Source organism: Thalassophryne amazonica, chromosome 8, assembly GCF_902500255.1.
Source record: "Thalassophryne amazonica chromosome 8, fThaAma1.1, whole genome shotgun sequence".
Lineage (NCBI taxonomy): Eukaryota > Metazoa > Chordata > Actinopteri > Batrachoidiformes > Batrachoididae > Thalassophryne > Thalassophryne amazonica.
This window is the reverse complement of record NC_047110.1, coordinates 324,511-346,222: the sequence shown is the minus strand read 5'-3', so window position 1 is coordinate 346,222 and position 21,712 is coordinate 324,511. Positions and strand designations below refer to the sequence as shown.

Here is a 21,712-nt window from a genome sequence, read left to right as displayed (position 1 = left end):
TGTTCCTGATGCGCTCTTTCCAATGCTCTGTTCCTGATGCTCTTCAGCACGAATGGTTTCCTAAATGCATTGAGTTGCTGTCATGTGATTGGCTGAGTAGCGATTTGTGGTAAGCAATCGTACAGGTGTACCTAATAAAGTGGCTGTTGAGTGTTATGTGCCCTTGAAACAGCAAAGTGGAGTCTGACACGCTCCACATCCACCTGTGCCACACGTTATGTGCCAGCCATCAATACAAGGCCCACTAACTTTAACTTGTTGCATCACACAACCTCTTACTTGAAGTTTGTGTGGGTCTTTTATAACAGTCTTTTTATAACTTTTCAAACACTTAGAATTTTTATGTTGAGAAATTCCTTATATGTCTGTTCCTTTGTGAATAAAGTTTCAGATTCTGACTTACATCTGGAGCACGGAGGGCCCACTGGGCGGAGCCGTCGCTGCTGTTTGATCTCAGCCAGGACCTGGTCGTGAAGGGACTGTTTCCGTGGAGGAGGAGGGGGGAGGCAGCGCTCTGAAACCTAACGAGGAAAATCAGAAACCAGAGAGCACTGTTACCTCTGAGAACCATGAAGAAAAATCATACACATTCTGTTCTAATTAACACATTAAGAGCCATTATTCTTCAGCTGACACTGCACCCCCCCCACCGCCCACCCCCAATCTCTGGCTGACCTTAGATGGTTTTGAGGTGAACATGTTGGGGGGATGCAAACTGAAGTACCAGTTTTATTTTCCCCCAGATGAACTGGACTCTGGGTCTGGATCCAGTGTGGTGTGTCTGTAGGTGGGTTTCCGTTACCCTCCAAATTGCACAACTGAAGTCACAAATTTAAAATGCGCTTAATGTAAACACATTAAAAAAGGAAAAAAAAAAAAAAAAAACTCTATATCCCCAAATAGTTTTGACATTAACATTAGGAGGGTTTACAGACCAAAAAAAGAGGCTTATTTCAAACAAGAGTCATCAGGGCACTGACAGTTTGTCAACAGGGGGCGCTGGGGCACCACTCCCTCTCAAATTTGAGGAAAATCTACATAAACATAGCAAAATTTGTCATTATATTATCTTAAAAAATGGAAATAAGCATTTAGTTCCATAGCATTTGCAATAAAGTGACAGCCTGCCATCATTTACTAAAAGGGGTTTCACAATGTATGGATTAATCACTACGATGTTTTGAACACATCATTTATTAATGCTGGGTCTAACTACAGTCAATGCCAAGCCTTGAACTTCTGCCCAAGCATGTGGCCGCCTCAGAACTGTGCCCGGACCCTCCCATTGTTTATTGAGCGCAAAGTGTATTGTTTTCCGTGTTTCTTTCCTCATGTGACTGGACAACAGTCAATCACAGACAAGTCGCCATAACAGCAGCAGGACATTTCCTCATGCACAATAATCATATATGCCAGTTGGTGCTTATTGGTTTTGCAAACCACCAATAAGCTTGACAGAAGAAGAAGCTCTTTTTCTCTCTTAACGGTGGTCACCAGTGGAGCCGCAGAAAATTTGGTTATTTCATTACAAAATAAACTGTTCTCAAGGTGTTCACTCAAGGAGAACAAGAGGATAAAGTGAACCTGAGTGACCTGACTTACAGACACAGCAGCAGCCAAGTTATCGGCCGAGAGCTTACCCCCGGGGCTTCTGTGCTATCTGGAGCGAGCTTGAAGCTCTGCTGCTAATGAAATGACCAGACTTCAAGTTCTTCCTGCAAGTTTTAAACTGCATCATGCCACACATGGACCTTGTCGCTACAAAAAACCACTGATTCTGTCCATGTCAATGGCTGCAGTTCCAATTAACAGGACATCCAACTGATCATGTTATTATTATTATTATTAATGTTCTAATGATTACTATTAATATAATTATGATGATTCACTTTCTGCCTGTATTATTAACCCATGTTATTTTTTGTGATTTTTGCAAATATTTTGTCATCTGTAAGCAGTGAGGACAGCAGCAGCTCCCATCTAAGAAAAAAGACGTCAGGTCCTGAGTTCAGAAAACCATCAGAGGATCACAGAAGAACTGAGATTGTACTGAAGAAAGAAATCAGTGTTCTCAGGTTGACGGCCTCCGTGTTTGTTGTGAGAACAGGTCTGCCCTCTGGTGGTGCATGCTTGTAAATTGTTTTTTCCCTTTGTTTTGTTTGTACTTTTTTTTTTTTTTTTTTACTGTAAATCTGTCAGGATCTCAGAGCCACTGAAGAGCAGACTGACTCAAAAAAACAGGTCAAAGCTGCAGAGGAGACCATCTGGTTAAATGTCCTGAGGGTCCAGCTCACCTGTCATCTCACACTTGCTGCTACACTTCTAAATAAAACAAAGACTCTTTAAACAGCAACTATTTTATTATTTGAAAAATCTGTTTCCTTTTATATTTTAACATTAACCCTCTGGAGTCTTGGGTATTTTGGGCAATTTTGACTACTTTTGGTTTTACCTTCATAATTTACCTTAAAAACTGTTTACCTGGCCTTGTTTGGTGTCTTTTTTTTCAGCACAACCTCACCTGTGTGACTTAACAGTTTTTCTTTCATTCTGGCATACTGCATTAAAACAGTGACCCTAAATTCACCCCAAAACTGAAAATTCGAATCAGAAAAAAGTAGTGTTTTTACTGTGAAAACAAGAAACATTTTTAACGAACCATTTTTATAACTTAGAATGAAAATATACATTGTAAATTTCAATAATATATGTAAAAATGTAGCATAAACAAAGTTATGTACAACCCCAATTCCAATGAAGTTGGGACATTGTGTGAAATGTAAATAAAAACAGAATACAATGATTTTCAAATCCTCTTCAACCCATATTCAACTGAATACACCACAAAGACAAGATATTTAATGTTCAAACTGATAAACTTTATTGTTTTTGTGCAAATATTTGCTCATTTTGAATTGGGACGGGGCAACAAAAGACTTGGAAAGGTGATGAATGCTGTTTGGAAACAGGTGAGTATCATGATTGGATATAAAAGGAGCATCCCCAAAAGACTCAGCCATTCACAAGCAAAGATGGGGTGAGGATCACCACTTTGTGAACAACTACGTCAAAAAATAGTCCAACAGTTTAAGAACAATATTTCTCAAACATTCAATTGCAAGGAATTTAGGGATTCCATCATCTACAGTCCATAATATAATCTGAAGATTCAGAGAATCTGGAGAACTTTCTACACGTAAGTGGCAAGGCTGAAAACCAAAATTGAATGTCCGTGACCTTCGATCCCTCAGGTGGCACTGCATTAAAAACCGACATCATTGTGTAAAGGATCTTACCATGTGGCCTCAGGAACACTTCAGAAAACCATTGTCAGTTAACACAGTTCATCGCTACATCCACAAGTGCAAGTTAAAACTCTACCATGTAAAGTGAAAGCCAAACATCAACAACATCCAGAAACGCCGCTGCCTTCTCTGGGCCTAAGCTCATTTGAAATGGACAGACGCAAAGTGGAAAAGTGTGCTGTGGTCTGATGAGTCCACATTTCAGATTGTTTTTGGAAATCATGGACATCATGTCCTCTGGACAAAAAAGGAAAAAGACCATCCAGATCGTTACCAGCACAAAGTTCAAAGCCAGCATCTGTGATGGTATGGGGGTGTGTTAGTGCCCATGGCATGGACAACTTACACATCTGTGATGGCCCCATCAATGCTGAAAAGTACATCCATGTTTTGGAGCAACACATGCTGCCATCCAAGCAACGTCTTTTTCAGGGACATCCCTGCTTATTTCAGCAAGACAATGCCAAGCCACATTCTACACGTGTTACAACAGCGTGGCTTCATAGTAAAAGAGTGCGGGTACTAGACTGGCCTGCCTGCAGTCCAGACCTGTCGCCCATTGAAAATGTGTGGCGCATTATGAAGCGCAAAATACGACAACGGAGACCCCGGACTGTTGAACAACTGAAGTCGTACATCAAGCAAGAATGAGAAAGAATTCCACCTACAAAGCTTCAACAATTAGTGTCCTCAGTTCCCAAACGCTTGTTGTTAGAAGGAAAGGTGATGTAACACAGCGGTAAACATACCACTGTCCCAGCTTTTTAGAAACGTGTTGCAGGCATCCATTTCAAAATGAGCAAATATTTACACAAAAACAATAAAGTTTATCAGTTTGAACATTAAATATCTTGTCTTTGTGGTGTATTCAATTAAATATACACTCAACAAAAATATAAACGCAACACTTTTGGTTTTGCTCCCATTTTGTATGAGGGATGGACCAGTGCTCACTCAAAGCCTGCCCACAGGCAAATAACGCAACCGACAGGTGTGAAAAAACGCACGCATGCGCACGAAGGTTCAAGCTTGGCTGACGTAAAAACACTTTCTGGCTTTAAGAAACACTATAAGAAATCAAGAAAAAAAGATTGTGGCAGTCAGTAACGGTTACTTTTTTAGACCAAGCAAAGGAAAAAAAAAATATGGACTCACTCAATTCTGAGGAATAAATTATGGAATCACCCTGTAAATTTTCATCCCTAAAACTAACACCTGCATCAAATCACATCTGCTTGTTAGTCTGCATCTAAAAAGGAGTGATCACACCTTGGAGAGCTGTTGCACCAAGTGGACTGACATGAATCATGGCTCCAACACGAGAGATGTCAGTTGAAACAAAGGAGAGGATTATCAAACTCTTAAAAGAGGGTAAATCATCACGCAATGTTGCAAAAGATGTTGGTTGTTCACAGTCAGTTGTGTCTAAACTCTGGACCAAATACAAACAACATGGGAAGGTTGTTAAAGGCAAACATACTGGTAGACCAAGGAAGACATCAAAGCGTCAAGACAGAAAACTTAAAGCAATATGTCTCAAAAATCGAAAATGCACAACAAAACAAATGAGGAACGAATGGGAGGAAACTGGAGTCAACGTCTGTGACCGAACTGTAAGAAACCGCCTAAAGGAAATGGGATTTACATACAGAAAAGCTAAACGAAAGCCATCATTAACACCTAAACAGAAAAAAACAAGGTTACAATGGGCTAAAGAAAAGCAATCGTGGACTGTGGATGACTGGATGAAAGTCATATTCAGTGATGAATCTCGAATCTGCATTGGACAAGGTGATGATGCTGGAACTTTTGTTTGGTGCCGTTCCAATGAGATTTATAAAGATGACTGCCTGAAGACAACATGTAAATTTCCACAGTCATTGATGATATGGGGCTGCATGTCAGGTAAAGGCACTGGGGAGATGACTGTCATTACATCATCAATAAATGCACAAGTTTACATTGATATTTTGGACACTTTTCTGATGTTTAAGGATGATGAAATCATTTTTCCAAGAAGATAATGCATCTTGCCATTGTGAAAACATTCCTTGAAAAAGACACATAGGGTCAATTTCATGACATAGGGTGAATGTCAACGAGCAGATGTGATTTGATGCAGGTGTTAGTTTTGGGGATGGAAATTTACAGGGTGATTCCATAATTTATTCCTCAGAATTGAATGAGTCCATATTTTTTCCTCTGCTTGGTCTAAAAAAGTAACCGTTACTGACTGCCACAATCTTTTTTCTTGATTTCTTATAGCGTTTCTTAAAGCCAGAAAGTTGCCATTTGAAATGACTTTAGTTTTGTGTCATGTCTGTGATCTGCTTTTTTTCTACAAAATTAAACAACAGAATGAACATCCTCCGAGGCCGGTGATTCCATAATTTTTGCCAGGGGTTGTATATATACACTCAACGAAAATATAAACGCAACACTTTTGGTTTTGCTCCCATTTTGTATGAGATGAACTCAAAGATCTAAAACTTTTTCCACATACACAATATCACCATTTCCCTCAAATATTGTTCACAAACCAGTCTAAATCTGTGATAGTGAGCACTTCTCCTTTGCTGAGATAATCCATCCCACCTCACAGGTGTGCCATATCAAGATGCTGATTAGACACCATGATTAGTGCACAGGTGTGCCTTAGACTGCCCACAATAAAAGGCCACTCTGAAAGGTGCAGTTTTATCACACAGCACAATGCCACAGATGTCACAAGATTTGAGGGAGCGTGCAATTGGCATGCTGACAGCAGGAATGTCAACCAGAGCTGTTGCTCGTGTATTGAATGTTCATTTCTCTACCATAAGCCGTCTCCAAAGGCGTTTCAGAGAATTTGGCAGTACATCCAACCAGCCTCACAACCGCAGACCACGTGTAACCACACCAGCCCAGGACCTCCACATCCAGCATGTTCACCTCCAAGATCATCTGAGACCAGCCACTCGGACAGCTGCTGAAACAATCGGTTTGCATAACCAAAGAATTTCTGCACAAACTGTCAGAAACCGTCTCAGGGAAGCTCATCTGCATGCTCGTCATCCTCATCAGGGTCTCGACCTGACTCCAGTTCATCGTCGTAACCATCTTGAGTGGGCAAATGCTCACATTCGCTGGCGTTTGGCACGTTGGAGAGGTGTTCTCTTCACGGATGAATCTCGGTTCACATTGTTCAGGGCAGATGGCAGACAGCGTGTGTGGCGTCGTGTGGGTGAGCGGTTTTCTGATGTCAATGTTGTGGATCGAGTGGCCCATGGTGGCGGTGGGGTTATGGTATGGGCAGGCGTCTGTTATGGACGAAGAACACAGGTGCATTTTATTGATGGCATTTTGAATGCACAGAGATACCGTGACGAGATCCTGAGGCCCATTGTTGTGCCATACATCCAAGAACATCACCTCATGTTGCAGCAGGATAATGCACGGCCCCATGTTGCAAGGATCTGTACACAATTCTTGGAAGCTGAAAATGTCCCAGTTCTTGCATGGCCGGCATACTCACCGGACATGTCACCCATTGAGCATGTTTGGGATGCTCTGGACCGGCGTATACGACAGCGTGTACCAGTTCCTGCCAATATCCAGCAACTTCGCACAGCCATTGAAGAGGAGTGGACCAACATTCCACAGGCCACAATTGACAACCTGATCAACTCTATGTGAAGGAGATGTGTTGCACTGCATGAGGCAAATGGTGGTCACACCAGATACTGACTGGTATCCCCCCAATAAAACAAAACTGCACCTTTCAGAGTGGCCTTTTATTGTGGACAGTCTAAGGCACACCTGTGCACTAATCATGGTGTCTAATCAGCATCTTGATATGGCACACCTGTGAGGTGGGATGGATTATCTCAGCAAAGGAGAAGTGCTCACTATCACAGATTTAGACTGGTTTGTGAACAATATTTGAGGGAAATGGTGATATTGTGTATGTGGAAAAAGTTTTAGATCTTTGAGTTCATCTCATACAAAATGGGAGCAAAACCAAAAGTGTTATATTTTGGTTGAGTGTAGGTTGAAGAGGATTTGAAAATCAGTGGATTCCGTTTTTATTTACATTTTACACAACGTCCCAACTTCATTTGAATTGAGGTTGTACAACAATTCACATTAAAAAGCAGGAAATGCTTCAAGTGTTTTTTGTGACTATTTACATGCAATGAGATGCCACACAAATTATATTTGTACCACTCAGAAAAACAATTCCTGTTCAATGCACATCAGAAGCTCCAAAAATTTGTACAGATATTCCACCTCAATATCCATGTGCATTTTCCCCTAATTCCTTGTTTTTGTGGCATTTTTTTTAATGGTGTTGGTACTGACTGTCCTGGCTGTGTTAATGGCCAAAAAAAAAAAAAAAAGTGTTCTGGACTTTGGTGGGGGGGAGGGGGGGAGCACATGAGTCCTGAGAATATGGAAAGAGAAGTGCACGGTCTGATCCACTGGGCTGATCTGTGCGCACAGGTCAGTGAATAAACCTCCTGTCATCCGTCCAAAACAGAACAATAAAATCCACTTCATCAGACTGATCACACTCTGGTTCAGACTGATGACATGCTCCATGCTTCAATTGTCTTCATGCAGTTCAAAAAAAGAGAGACTTGACGCGCTGTTCCAGACACCTGATTATTTTGGAGCACTAAATTAAAATAACTTCACCCCACACTAACCACACACACACTAAAACACACTCCAAGCACAGAAAATATCACACAACTTTCAAAACTGATTGCTTTCTGCTTTTTGCTCTCCATAAAACCACAATTTCCCTTTGCTCAGCAGCCAAATTCTGTGGATTGGGCATCATTGTTTATTCAGTAATATATTTTACACCAGTGATGAAAATTTGTGTACATTTTTTTACTTGTTTGCTGTCGCAGACTGAGACAGAGAGCAGAAAAGTCCTGTTTGCAAAACGTGCGCGCGCGCCCACACACACACACACACACACACACACACACACACACACACACACACACGGGGTCTGTGGGTTGTCATCAAATCCACGTGGAGTTGGTGATTGTGATTGGTTACTTCCTGAGTTTTCCACCAATGGTAACACCCCTTTCTCCTGCTGAAGATGAGGGAGTCACATTTCTTTCCAGCCCTCTCATTCCTGCAGCTGAAAGGAGGAAAAAACTTTTGCTGCGAGAGTCTGTAAAATGGGCAGCAAATATGATAATATTATACCCCCCCAAAAATGCGCATAAATTCATTAATCATAATTGAAGTTATACTTGGCCTATTAACAAAATTTAAAAACTGTACAGGTTGAATTCCACACGTTCAACACGCATTCAAACAGACACAGAGTGGAGCTGATTGTGTGCTACGTCTGCTTAATTAGGTCATGTGACTTTTGACGCGGAGGCGCGTCAATCGACTACAGAGGGTTAAATGAATGAATTAATAAACATGTCTATGAAGTCAAAGTTCAGCCAAAAACACACTTGCACAGGTAGAAGAAGCCCCACCCCTACTGTGCATAATTACAAATCATTCACAATCACTAAAATCATCAAATTCATATTTTAGTAGCTACTTTGTCCTGATTACAGTGAAATCAATCACATAGTCAATGAGGACATTATTAAATGTTGAAATGACTAAATTAAAAAAAATGTCATCATAAGGTTTATGTCACATTAAGAAATCCTAATTAACAGACACACTGCAGTCATTGTTACATCACAGTCATTGTTACATCATCTCCTGTTGTGTTTATAATAAATATTTATATTGATTTACAGTGTCTTTCTTCCTGGTTGAAATACAGATATGAATGAATGAATCTACCAGATTTAAAAACATACTTAAAAACATACACATTACTTTTCATACTATTGTATTTGTCTGAAAATAAATTTCCAAGGTTCCTTATAATGTTAATCAAGAAATCATCTCATCTGAAACAACAACAGAAATGCTATGGTTTTAATTTACAGAATCTTTTTTTTTTTACTTACTTCATCATGAAGCTGTATAACTGTGGATACAGAATATCTTCATATGAAGTCAACAACAATGATAATAAGAATATTAACGCAAACAGAGCTCTGGTATCGGAATATCATCGGTATTGGCAGATATCTAAATTCAGGTATCAGATCGGATTAGAAATGAAAAAATGTGGATGCGTGCATCCCTAATCCTAATCAGGATTAATTAACTCCCGAGATCGGACAGGATCAGGGGGCTCATGTACAACGGCTTGCATAAATTTCCAACTGAAATATGGTCTACGCCAAAACCCAGAAACTGGCGTAAGCACAAATAAATTCAGATGTATCAAAGTGTGCGTACACATGGATCCAAGCACGTTGCGTTTGTACATTCCAATGAACGTGGAATGGAGCACACATGCACACACACCAAGCGTGAACACAGAAAAAAAATTAAAGATGACTTGAAATGACATGGAGACACGGACTGCACCATTTGTAAGGTCCTCTAACAACACTAAAGCAGCCACTGTTCATGCCATTTTACGCATCACTTTGCTTTTATATACTCCTATATAACTGCAAACGTGGGTGTGTTAATTGTTCATCAGTGTGTCTCTGACGTGCACGTCACTCTGATGACTTCATGTTTTCACACTATTAACGGTTCCCAGCATCACCTCTACGTGTCGGAAGAGGACGTGCGTACGCCAGCCAGGATTTTTGCATGACGCACCGCACATTTCCACGGTCATTTTGCTTTTGATACATCTGAACGTGAGCGAGGAGACGGACGTACACCGCATTTTTGTGCGTACACAGCCTTTGTACATCAGGCCCCTGCTGAACACAGACCGGCATGGCTGTGGTCTGTTTCCACTTTTAAAATGTCTACTCTATTCTTGCAATAAGACTTTTTTTCTTAATCTTCAGGAATACTCTGTTGAACTGCCAACGTCAGTGCTGTGAAGTTGTTTCACCAGCTTCAGCTACTCACTGGTTTGAGTGGAGGTCTTGACCGAATAAAATCCAGGATCAGTTCATGAGCATTTCTCTTCACACTGTTTGGAATGTCACTGTCCACCTGGGGAGGTAACAAAAAAAAACAAAAAAAAAAACAAAACAAAACAAAACCAAAACAGAAATCATGTACAAAACATTTCATTTAAACACATCAATGACCAGACCAAGGTTTGGAAACTTTGTGGACAAAAGCATTTCGGCAGTTATAAAGATTTCCACCAACCGCAATAACTGCACTCGAATAGTACAAGAATACTGCTAATAATCACAGCAATCTATGATGACTTAGGGCTCAGCAATATGGCGCGCGTACGCGCACACGCACACACACACAATTTTCCAGGCTATATGCACATAACGCCACAGTTTTAGTCATATCTGTCCACAAGAGCATCATGAAAATGAAAAACACACTCGTCTATGACGCATTTATTTTTTCCGCTATGGTAACTACAACGATAACAGTACGTCCCTTCAGCTGCTCCCTTGTTATCACTCGGGGTCACCTCAGCAAATCCAACATGGATCTGCATATTGATTTGGCACAAGTTTTACTCCAGATGCCCTTCCTGATGCAACTCCACATTACATGGAGAAATGTGGTAGGGGTGTGTTTTGAACCGGGACCCTTCCGCACTGAAACCAAGTGCACTAACCATTTGACCACCACCCCTGCTATACCTACAACAGTAATAAATTACAGAAAAACATAGTTTAGAATTTTTTTGATGTTCCTTCATTCATTCATTCTTGGCCGCATATCCGGGTCCAAGTCTGGGTCTGGGTTGCGGTGGCAGCAGACCAAGCAGCCCACCCACACTTCCCTATCCTCAATCAAATCCTGTAACTCTTCTCAGGGGATCTCGATGCTTATCCAAATAAACAGATAAATGAAAAAGGGTTTGAGTTTTGTTTGTTTTTCTGTTTAGACTTGGTTCTTTTGTTCTATTTGCATTTCATTGGTTTTGGTTTGTTTATATTCTCTTGCTGGGTTTTTCTGCTTGGGTCTGACTGTCTCTGTTTCTCTTGTCTCTCTCTCTCTCTTGGTTCTTGGTGACGGGTGTCTCTCTCCCTGGCCACACCCTGGTTCTGGTGCTTTCCATGCACACCTGTTTCTGATTTGCTGATTATCACCTGGGGTTATATAAGCTCACTGGGTGTGTTTGTCCCTCACCACTTTGTCGTGCCTTCATTCCAGCTCTGTACCTGTGTTCCATAGTCCAGCCTGCCTCTTTGTGTGTACCTGACCTCCAACCTGTTGCTTCGACCACGCCTGTTTCCTGATGATTTTATACTGTTGCTTTTTCTGGACTGCTTACTGGTGTACAGACCTGTGCTATCCACAACCATAAAGTTGTCTAAAAACCAAAGCTGCTTGCTTGAGTAGTTTGTGTCCTACAATTTCTGACCATCCTGCCTGACAGTACAAACTGGTCAATAATGGACATAGCTGGCTCTGACTCGTTCCAGCTGGCAGTACATCATCACAGTAAGCAGCTCGCGCAGCAACAAGACCACCTCAATGCCCTTTCTGCTGGGTTTAGTGACCTTGCTAAACGCCAAGACTCGTTTATGTTGTCGGTGAGCACCTAGATGGGTCAACTTCTGTCAAAACTCGATCATCAGGCCTCCTCTCTTCTGGCCACCTCCAGCACCACCAGTGTGTCTACACTGGGGTCGACTGCAGCCACACTGGCTTCCGTACCTGAACCTGACTACTGCAACCTGCTGTCTCCACCTGAACCCTTCTCAGGCGAGTCCAGTGACGTCAGACTTTTTCTCACTCAGTGTGAGTTTAATTTTGAGCTCATGTCAAGTAAGTTTCCATCCAACAGGGCGAAGATAGCTTACATAATAACTCACCTGACTGGTCGTGCTTTGGCGTGGGCAACAGCTGAGTGGGGTCTCCAATCTGCCACATGTGCCTCCCTTCCGGCATTCACAGCGGCTCTGCAGTCAGTTTTCAAACACACCTCTCCGGGGTGAGAAGCAGCCCACACCCTGATGAAACTGACGCAGGGCAGACGCCAAGTCACTGATTATGCCGTGGACCTCCGCATTCTGGCAGTCAAGAGCAATTGGAATCCCACAGCGCTCCATGACGTCTTTTTCCATGGGCTTGCCAAAAACATCCAGGAGCAGCTGGTGGCCGTTGATCTGCCTGAAGACCTGGACCAGCTCATCGGTCTTGCCATACGGACCGACTGGCGTCTGCAGGACTGTCTGTGCCGCCCAACCACCTGACCGACGCTCTGCTACAGCTCCCGTCCGCACGTCCTCTTCCAGCCATGTCAGCCCGGATGTGCCGCACCGCAGCACAAAGGAGCCCATGCAACTGGGTCGCACCTGTCTTTCTTTCACAGAGAGGTGATGACATCGTGAAAACAGACTGTTTTTACTGTGGACATTCTGGTCACATGATAACCAACTGTCAGGCCAGGGGTGCCACTGTGGGGCCAAAATCCGACTTGCAGGTGAGTCAAAATTCTATTATTCCACCCTCAGCACATAACGTGATTCCGGCTACATTGTCCTCTCAAAATTTGTCTGATGCTAAATTGATTTTGTCCTCTCTTGCCAAGTCCTTGCACATTAAAATGTTTAATCTCTCCTGCCTTCTGGTAGTGCACACTGCGGATGGCCATGAACTGGGTTGTATAACTCACCACACTCAGTCCGAATCCAACTGACAGTGTCGGAGAACCACTCTGAATCAGTTTTCACGTATTTGACAAAATGACTCATCCGCTCATTCTGGGGCATCCCTTAACAAATTTGTTTTTCTATACCTACATGATGTTCTGAATTTCTCTCCTGACCCAAGAACTCACACCAAACACGTTTGCACGGTAGTTCAGACTTTGTTCCTTCATAGTTTGTTCATAAAAGCAGAAAAGTGTGAATTCCATACACCATCCATTTCGTGTTTGAGGTTTGTGATTGCGGAGGGTGAAATTAAGATGGACCCTGACAAGGTCACTACTGTGCGTGACTGGGCTGTTCCCTCCTTGCGGAAGGAGGTACAATGGCTCCTGGGCTTTGCCAATATTTATCGTAAATTTATTCCCAATTTCAGTTCAGTTCCTCCACCTGTTTGTCTGGACATCGGAGTGCGATGAGGATTTCAGGGTTCTAAAGCAGTGCTTTACAGCGGCCCCCGAGCTGCTCCTTCCTGACCCCGCTCAACAGTTCGTGGTTGATGTTGATGCTTCCGACATTGGTGTAGTTGTGGTCCTCTTGCAGCACAACCCTGTTGACAATAGGCAGCATACTTGCGCCTATTTGTCCAAAAAGCTGACCGCCGCAGAGCGTAACTATAGCATCGGAGACCGCGAACTGTTGATGGTGAAAGTGGCCTTGGAGGAGTGGCACCATTGGGCGCCATTTCTGGTTTACATTGATCACAAAAATTTAGAATACGTGCAATCCACCAAGCACCTCAATGCCCGACAAGCAAGGTGGGCAATATTTTCAGCCGATTCAACTTTGTACTTTCATAACAACCAGACTCAAAAAAATGGGAAACCAGACACTTTGTCCTGTCAGGGTGAACTCATTGACGCCCTGTCCGACCTGGGAAGAATTCTGCCTGCATCCTGCTTTGTCTCAGCCATCACTTGAGAAATCAAATCTAGGGTCCGGTCCGCTGCTGATGGGGACCCGGTACGTTCCAGTTGTCCCACCGGCAAGCACTTTGTTCCAGTCGCACTCGGGGGGGACGTAATCCGGTGGGGGCATGATAGTCGATTGTCTTGTCTCTCGTCTCGCGAATACACAAAACCATTTTTGTAACTCAGAGAGTTTGGTGTCCTGGGTTATCTAAAGATGTTGCAGAATATATAAATCCCTGTCAATCTTGTGCAATGTATAAGTCCTCCAATCGTCCGCCTACCGGTTTATTAATATCTCTGCCTGTACCCGCACATCCTTGGTTTCACATAACGTTGGACTTTGTAACTGGTCTTCCACCCTCTAAAGGTAACAGCAATTTCCTAATGTTGTGAACTTGTTCACTCATATGGCAATAAAACTTTTCTGATTCTGATTCTAACCCTACGGTCCTCACTGTTGTGGACAGACTGTCTAAGATGGCACATTTCGTGCCCCTGCCCACAGGGGCCTTTCTCTAACGTCTTAATCAAGAGTTAGAGAAAGGCCTACGTATACTAACCTCGAAACAGCCTGCTTCCTGGTCCACACAGCTTCCCTGGATCAAATTAGCCCATAACCACTTGCTTTCTGTGTCTACTGGTTATTCCCCTTTTCATGTCGTGCTTGGTCATCAACCCTCTTTTTCCTCCCACAGATCTTAACTCCTCAGTCCCTTCTGCCCTCAGTCTCATTCTCCATTGCAGACAAATCTGGGATTCACTCATTCTTGGTGCAGACATGAATTGTGTTGTAAACATATTGGATAAATCTGTTCAGCACTCCACAGCCTCACAGCTACAAGCATCAAAAGACTTTCAGAATTTTCTGTTTAACAGAATTTATTTATTTAGTTTAACAGATCTTTAACAGACCGCACTATCAATCCCACATTTAAACAATACACTTTTTATTCAGTAAGGCACCAGAGTTTTTCTAGAATAGATTATATATTAACCTGAAATACATGATGTTGTTATCAAGCCTTGTTCTTTATCAGATCAGAGTATTGTTGCAGTGCAGCTGAGACTTCTACGTATATCCCCTAGAGCTCCACGGTGGCGATTCAAAGTTTCACTGCTTAAAAATGAGGATTTTTGCACTTTTCTCAAAGAACGGTTAAATACCTTTATAAATATTAATGCAGGCTCAGTAGATGATTCTAGATTTTTATGGGATGGTATAATGGGTTGTATTAGAGACTCCTCAATCTCATCTTCATCCTACCTTAAAAAGTAGATTAAGCACGATAAGCAAATTGGAGAACACTCTTACCCAACTAGAGGCAACAAGAGACATATTCTGAGTCATTACAAAGCAGAATTGTTGTGGACAGAACTGAGTTAAACTCAGTAAACTGTGTTAAGACACAGGGCAGAGTTTTTAATGCAAAGGACCAGAAGAACATATTATTTTAATGGCGGCAGAATGAATGAAACACCAAGAAAATATTCAAAGCCATTAAAACATCTCTTCGCACCCTGAGCAGCCCACCCGACATCAATACTGAATTGAAAATTTTCTATTCATCTCTTTATGTCTGAAATTTCACTCGACATGAATGCGTGTACAGATTTTTTTTTCAAGATCTCGATTTATTTTCTCTGACACTGAATCAGAATCACTTAATACCTCATTTCTTTAGAAGAGTTGAAAAAGGCTATCCTGGGCAAGTCCCCAGGATGGGATGGAATTCCACCTGAGCTATATCGTACCTTCTGGGATGTGTTGGGTAAACCACTATTGGACATGATTAATGAAGCCTTTGATGAGGGAGCATTTAATTCTAGCATTAATACAGCCATAATTAGAGTCCTTCCCAAACCTAATAAAGATCTAACGAAGTGTGGTAATTAGACCTCACTCTCTCCTAAATGGGGGTGTTAAGCTCTATGCAAAAGTACTTGCAACCTGGTTGGAGACACATCTTACAAAACCTACCCACAACGACCAAACTGGTTTTATTAGAACTTGCATAGCATCTGATACTGTGCATCGCCTGTTACACATCATTCATGCAGCTAGTAGTATTGATCCTCCTTGCTCTGTTTGGTCACCGGATGCTGAAAAAGCATTTGACCGGTTGGAATGAGAATATCTCTGGATCACGTTGGACAAATTTGGGCTAAGTATGCAATTTATTAATATGATTAAGGTTTTATACACAAATCCCTCAGCAATGGTCTACACAGGCAACATCTGCTCTGCCCAGTTTCCAATACTAAGGGGCACCCGCCAGGGCTGCCCTCTTTCACCTTTACTCTTTGCTCTTTGCCTTGAGCCACTGGCGCATAAAATAAGACAACAACCTTCAATACATCCCATTGTTTTTTTTTGTAACACTGAACATCGCATATCCTTGTATGCTGATGATATCCTTCTTTATGTAGGCAGTGCTGGTTCCTTAATACCACATCTGCTTTCTGCTTCTGATACATTCAGGTCTCTCTCTGGATACAAAATGAACTAGACGAAGTCAGCGCTGATGCATTTAAACTCAGCTGTACTTCAAGCTCTCTTACCCTCTCATATATCAGTAGTTAAATGTTATAAATATCTTGGAACTGAAATTTTTCCCTCTATGTAATTAATTGCAATTAAAAACTTCCAAGGTATATACAATCAGATAGAGAAGGACTCTGAGTGTTCGTCAAATCTTTCAAATTCACTTCAAGCTTGAATAGCAATTAAAATGGATTTACTCCCTCATGTTAATTTTTACTCTTCTATGATCCTTCAGTTTATCTCAGGTTTATCTCAGTATCCCTTTGGGATACTGAGATAAACCTCAATCATTAGTTTCCACGTTTATATGGAAAGGAAACAGACCGCACCTAAAAATCACAACCCTCTAGCGAGACAAGATACTAGGGGGTGCTAGCTCGACCAGATTTCAAAATCTACTTCTGCTCTTATGTGCTTTGTGGGCAACTTGTTCCAGAAAGGGCCAAGAGGGTGCAGGTTTTCTTTGTAGCCACTGATTCCACCAGGTGATTTCACTGATTAACTGATTTTATATAACGGCTGAGTGGATCCTTGTCATTTGATTGGTGATTTGTACACCACATGACATGGATTAATTCATCCCATTTGTGTTGCCTTGCATTTAGAGTGCAAATTTGGTTCCATACGTTTGGTACCATTGCACTCTGTACGTGCACGCACGTGCACACACACACACATGCGCACATCCTTGTGGTCACGTGCACACGTGCTTGCACACATGCTCGTGCACACGTACATGTGCGCGCACGCACGCATGAAACAAATCCACTGTGCTGTCTGGAGGCTGCTGGAATGAAGTTGGAATGAAAAGCTGGACTCATTTCTGATGTGATTTTTTTGTCGCTGCACTGAGGATGTAGTCTTTTTTTGGTAGTCCACGCACGCACAAGCGCTGACCAGGTTGCGTGTGCGCGCCCGTGCAGGGGACAACAACTACCGAGACATGATTTGATTGAGCTAACTGACGCTGTTAATTCTTGTAACACACACACAGACAAAACAAATCATTGTGCTGTCTGGATGCTGTTAATCAATCAATCAATCAATTTTTTTATATAGCGCCAAATCACAACAAACAGTTGCCCCAAGGCGCTTTATATTGTAAGGCAAGGCCATACAATAATTATGTAAAACCCCAACGGTCAAAACGACCCCCTGTGAGCAAGCACTTGGCTACAGTGGGAAGGAAAAACTCCCTTTTAACAGGAAGAAACCTCCAGCAGAACCAGGCTCAGGGAGGGGCAGTCTTCTGCTGAGACTGGTTGGGGCTGAGGGAAAGAACCAGGAAAAAGACATGCTGTGGAGGGGAGCAGAGATCGATCACTAATGATTAAATGCAGAGTGATGCATACAGAGCAAAAAGAGAAAGAAACAGTGCATCATGGGAACCCCCCCACAGTCTACGTCTAAAGCAGCATAACTAAGGGATGGTTCAGGGTCACCTGATCCAGCCCTAACTATAAGCTTTAGCAAAAAGGAAAGTTTTAAGCCTAATCTTAAAAGTAGAGAGGGTGTCTGTCTCCCTGATCTGAATTGGGAGCTGGTTCCACAGGAGAGGAGCCTGAAAGCTGAAGGCTCTGCCTCCCATTCTACTCTTACAAACCCTAGGAACTACAAGTAAGCCTGCAGTCTGAGAGCGAAGCGCTCTATTGGGGTGATATGGTACTACGAGGTCCCTAAGATAAGATGGGACCTGATTATTCAAAACCTTATAAGTAAGAAGAAGAATTTTAAATTCTATTCTAGAATTAACAGGAAGCCAATGAAGAGAGGCCAATATGGGTGAGATATGCTCTCTCCTTCTAGTCCCCGTCAGTACTCTGTTAACAGGAAGAAATAATGAAAAGCTGGACTCATTTCTGAATTGATTTTTTTTTACACTGCACTATGACGTACACAGTCTTTTTTTGGTAGTACGCGCGCACAAGCGCTGACCGGGTTGCCTGTGTGTGCGAGCACGCATGGGGGATAACGACAAGATGATTTGATTGAGCTAACTGACACTGCTAATTCTTGTAACACACACACACACACACATACAAACACACACACAAAATCCACTCCGCTGTAAGCTGTCTGAATGCATGAAGAACTCTTCAGGTGAAAAGCTAACGTGATTTTTGGCTGGACTGAGGAACTACACAAAGTCTTTTTTTTTTTTCTTTTTTTATAAAAGTCTTTAGTCAGTGCACAGCATCACTGGGCTACACATCACAATTTAGCAGCAGTGGAACACCAAAAGGTAAGTCCCTTTTCTGTTGTTTAAAATTAATAAAATGTCAAATGATATCTATTTTAGCCGTTATATAAAACAAATGACTTTTACATTTTTTCAATGGAACGAATATTTAATTCAGTGAAAGCTGGAACAAACATTCAACTTAGCTTTGCCTCGTTGAATGTTTGTTCCAGCTTTCACCTCATGAAATATTCGTACCATTGAACTCATAAACATTCATTATTTGTATACCACCTGCTCAAAGTGATATTAATCAGTGAAATCAACCGGTGGAGTCGGTGACTGCAAAGAAAATCTGCACCCTCTTGGCCCTTTCTGGAACAAGTTGCCCACCCCTGGTCTACATGGTTCAATCCTAGTTCCTCTGTTTCTTTGAGAACTATTGAGGAGAATCTTGTACTTCCTCGCAGATGGCAAGATCTGGTGTATGCTAATATACCTTTGAAAAAAGCAAGATAGGCCCCATTATTTCATTTCTACTCACATTGTGTTGTTATCGTGTTGTAATGAAGCATGTTGGCACAGGTTAGAAGTGGCACGATCGACTTCTGGTTATGGTGCGCCTCTGAGCAGATGTGGAGCAGAGCCACTCTGAGAGACTTTGAATTGAACCACAGATACAATTCATATAACCTCCCAATTTTCAGTGTACTGCCTGTGCGAAACAAGACCTTATCATCATGCCAGCAAGAAGTTCGAAGGAAACGCAAAAACATCAGAAGTCGGACCTTCCGTGTGAGTCTGAATCCTCAGCTAGCGAGGGAGCTACAGCTATGCTACTGGAAGATGCTAGTGAAGCTAATGAGGCTAACCAGGCTGATGAAGATGCTGGAGCTGGCAAACCAGGTTTAGCTCCTCCTGACGTTATGTCGGCTATTAAGTCACTGCAGATTGACTTTGCTTCAAGATTTGATGGCCTACTTCACGCAATACAGGGAGTGCAGAGTGAGATTCAGTCAATTGCTACCCGCGTATCACAGGCAGAGGACAGAATAGGGACCAATGAAGATGACATTGCGGTGCTAAAGGCTGATAATAGTACTTTTAAAAGTGAGCTGGAGGCACTAACACGTAAAGTTGACGACTTGGAGAATCGAAGCAGGCGCTCCAACCTGCGTCTGGTGGGCCTCACTGAGAAGGCAGAGGGCGGCGATATGTGCACATTTCTGGCCAAATGGATACCGGAGATGTTTGGGACGGGCATCTTTCCATGACCGCTGATAATTGAGTGGGCACACAGAATGGCGAAGCCCCCTGGGATGAATGCGGCTGCGGCAGTTTGCCCCAGAGCGGTGGTGATGATGTTTTTGAACTACGGGGACAAGACCCGTGTGATGAGGGCTGCCAGGGAGATGGGCACCATGCTCTACAACAACAACACGAAAATCATGTTCTTTCCTGACGTCTCATCGGAACTCCTCAAGCAACGTAAGACTTACGACACGGTCAAGAAGATGTTGGTGTCCCTCTCTATTCCGGATCTGCGTTTTGGTATTATCCACCTTGCAAAACTACTTGTAACATATCAAGGGAAACGACGTGTTTGACAACGCGTTGCAGGCTAACAGGTTTGCTCAGCAACTGAAAGACGGTGGATGCCAGTGAGTACGGCAGGACTCGATAAATACTGCCACGTGACATACTCCTACTAAAACCTGACTGGTAATTACAGTGCGTGGTTGTTACAAAATTTACTTTTTACTTTTATTATATTTGTTTTACTTTTTTCTATTACTTTCACTAAGGAGGTGAAGTACAGTGAGTATTTATACTTATATATACATATACTTATTTTGACAAGAGTTTATTTTAATATTTTCTAATTTGGTGGTTTAAGTTATTAATAATAATATATAAGGCTCTGTTTGTTGACTGTTAGTCGTACGCTGTTCCTTGTAGGATGATAGTGGACCAGCTTAGCTCCATGGCTTGGCCCCCTTCTGGGTCTTTAGGAAGTGTGTATTTGGGATGGGGTAGGTGCATTTTAATGGGACTTATGAGTGCACCTTGGTTTACACTGTTCTATTGTTCTGATGTTATCTCTCGGTTACTGGTGTTGATGTGGTTGTGTTTTTTTTTTCTCTCTCTCTTCTTTCGCTTTTCCCTCTCCCCTTTTGTATTTCCCAAGCAGACTTTACACTATGCACTTCTGACTTAGATGCCCTACTTGCCTGATCTTCAGTTAACTTCTTGGAATGTAAGAGGGTTGAATAGACTAGTTAAGCTGAAACAAGTTATGTCCCGGATTCGTCAATTGAAAGCTAAAGTGGTGTTCTTACAGGAGACACACTTGTCTAAGGAAGATATTTTTAAAATAAAAAGGAGATGGCCAGGCCAGGTGTTTCATGCTCCATACAACTCTCAATCTAGGGGAGTAGCCATACTTGTACATAACTCTGTTCAGTTTCACCTAATTAATACATCTATAGATCGATCTGGTAGGTATATTGTTATTGAATGTGAGATTGCGTCAGTTCGATTTAATTTAGTTAACGTATATGGATGTAACAATGATAACCCCTCATTTTTTAGGAATTTGTTTTTACAACTTGCACCACTTCCCAGTTACCTAATTTTGGGGGGTGACTTCAATCGTACGCTTCGACCTGAAACTGACAGAGCATCAGGGGTGGACACCACACACCAGCATACAAGGAAGGAATTGTTGCAGTGCATGGCAGATTTTAATCTGGTTGATGTATGGAGAAACATGTACAAAGATAAAATCAAATCAATATTATTTATATAGCGCCAAATCTCAACAAACAGTTGCCCCAAGGCGCTTAATATTGTAAGGCAAAAGCCATACAATAATTACGGAAAAACCCCAACGGTCAAAACGACCCCCTGTGAGCAAGCACTTGGCGACAGTGGGAAGGAAAAACTCCCTTTTAACAGGAAGAAACCTCCAGCAGAACCAGGCTCAGGGAGGGGCAGTCTTCTGCTGGGACTGGTTGGGGCTGAGGGGAGAGAACCAGGAAAAAGACATGCTGTGGAGGGGAGCAGAGATCAATCACTAATGATTAAATGCA

General features: G+C 42.3%; 1 protein-coding gene across 1 annotated transcript in view; it reads right to left on the bottom strand.

The window, feature by feature from the left end:
- Positions 1-21,712, bottom strand: part of spire2 (spire-type actin nucleation factor 2) — a 245,752-nt gene that overhangs the window by 128,399 nt on the left and 95,641 nt on the right. Inside the window, exons 6-7 of the mRNA XM_034175653.1 lie at positions 10,263-10,349; positions 404-521 (exon numbers count right to left, since the gene is read on the bottom strand). Of these exons, the coding sequence (XP_034031544.1) occupies positions 404-521; positions 10,263-10,349 (205 nt within the window). The remainder of the gene's footprint in view (positions 1-403; positions 522-10,262; positions 10,350-21,712) is intronic.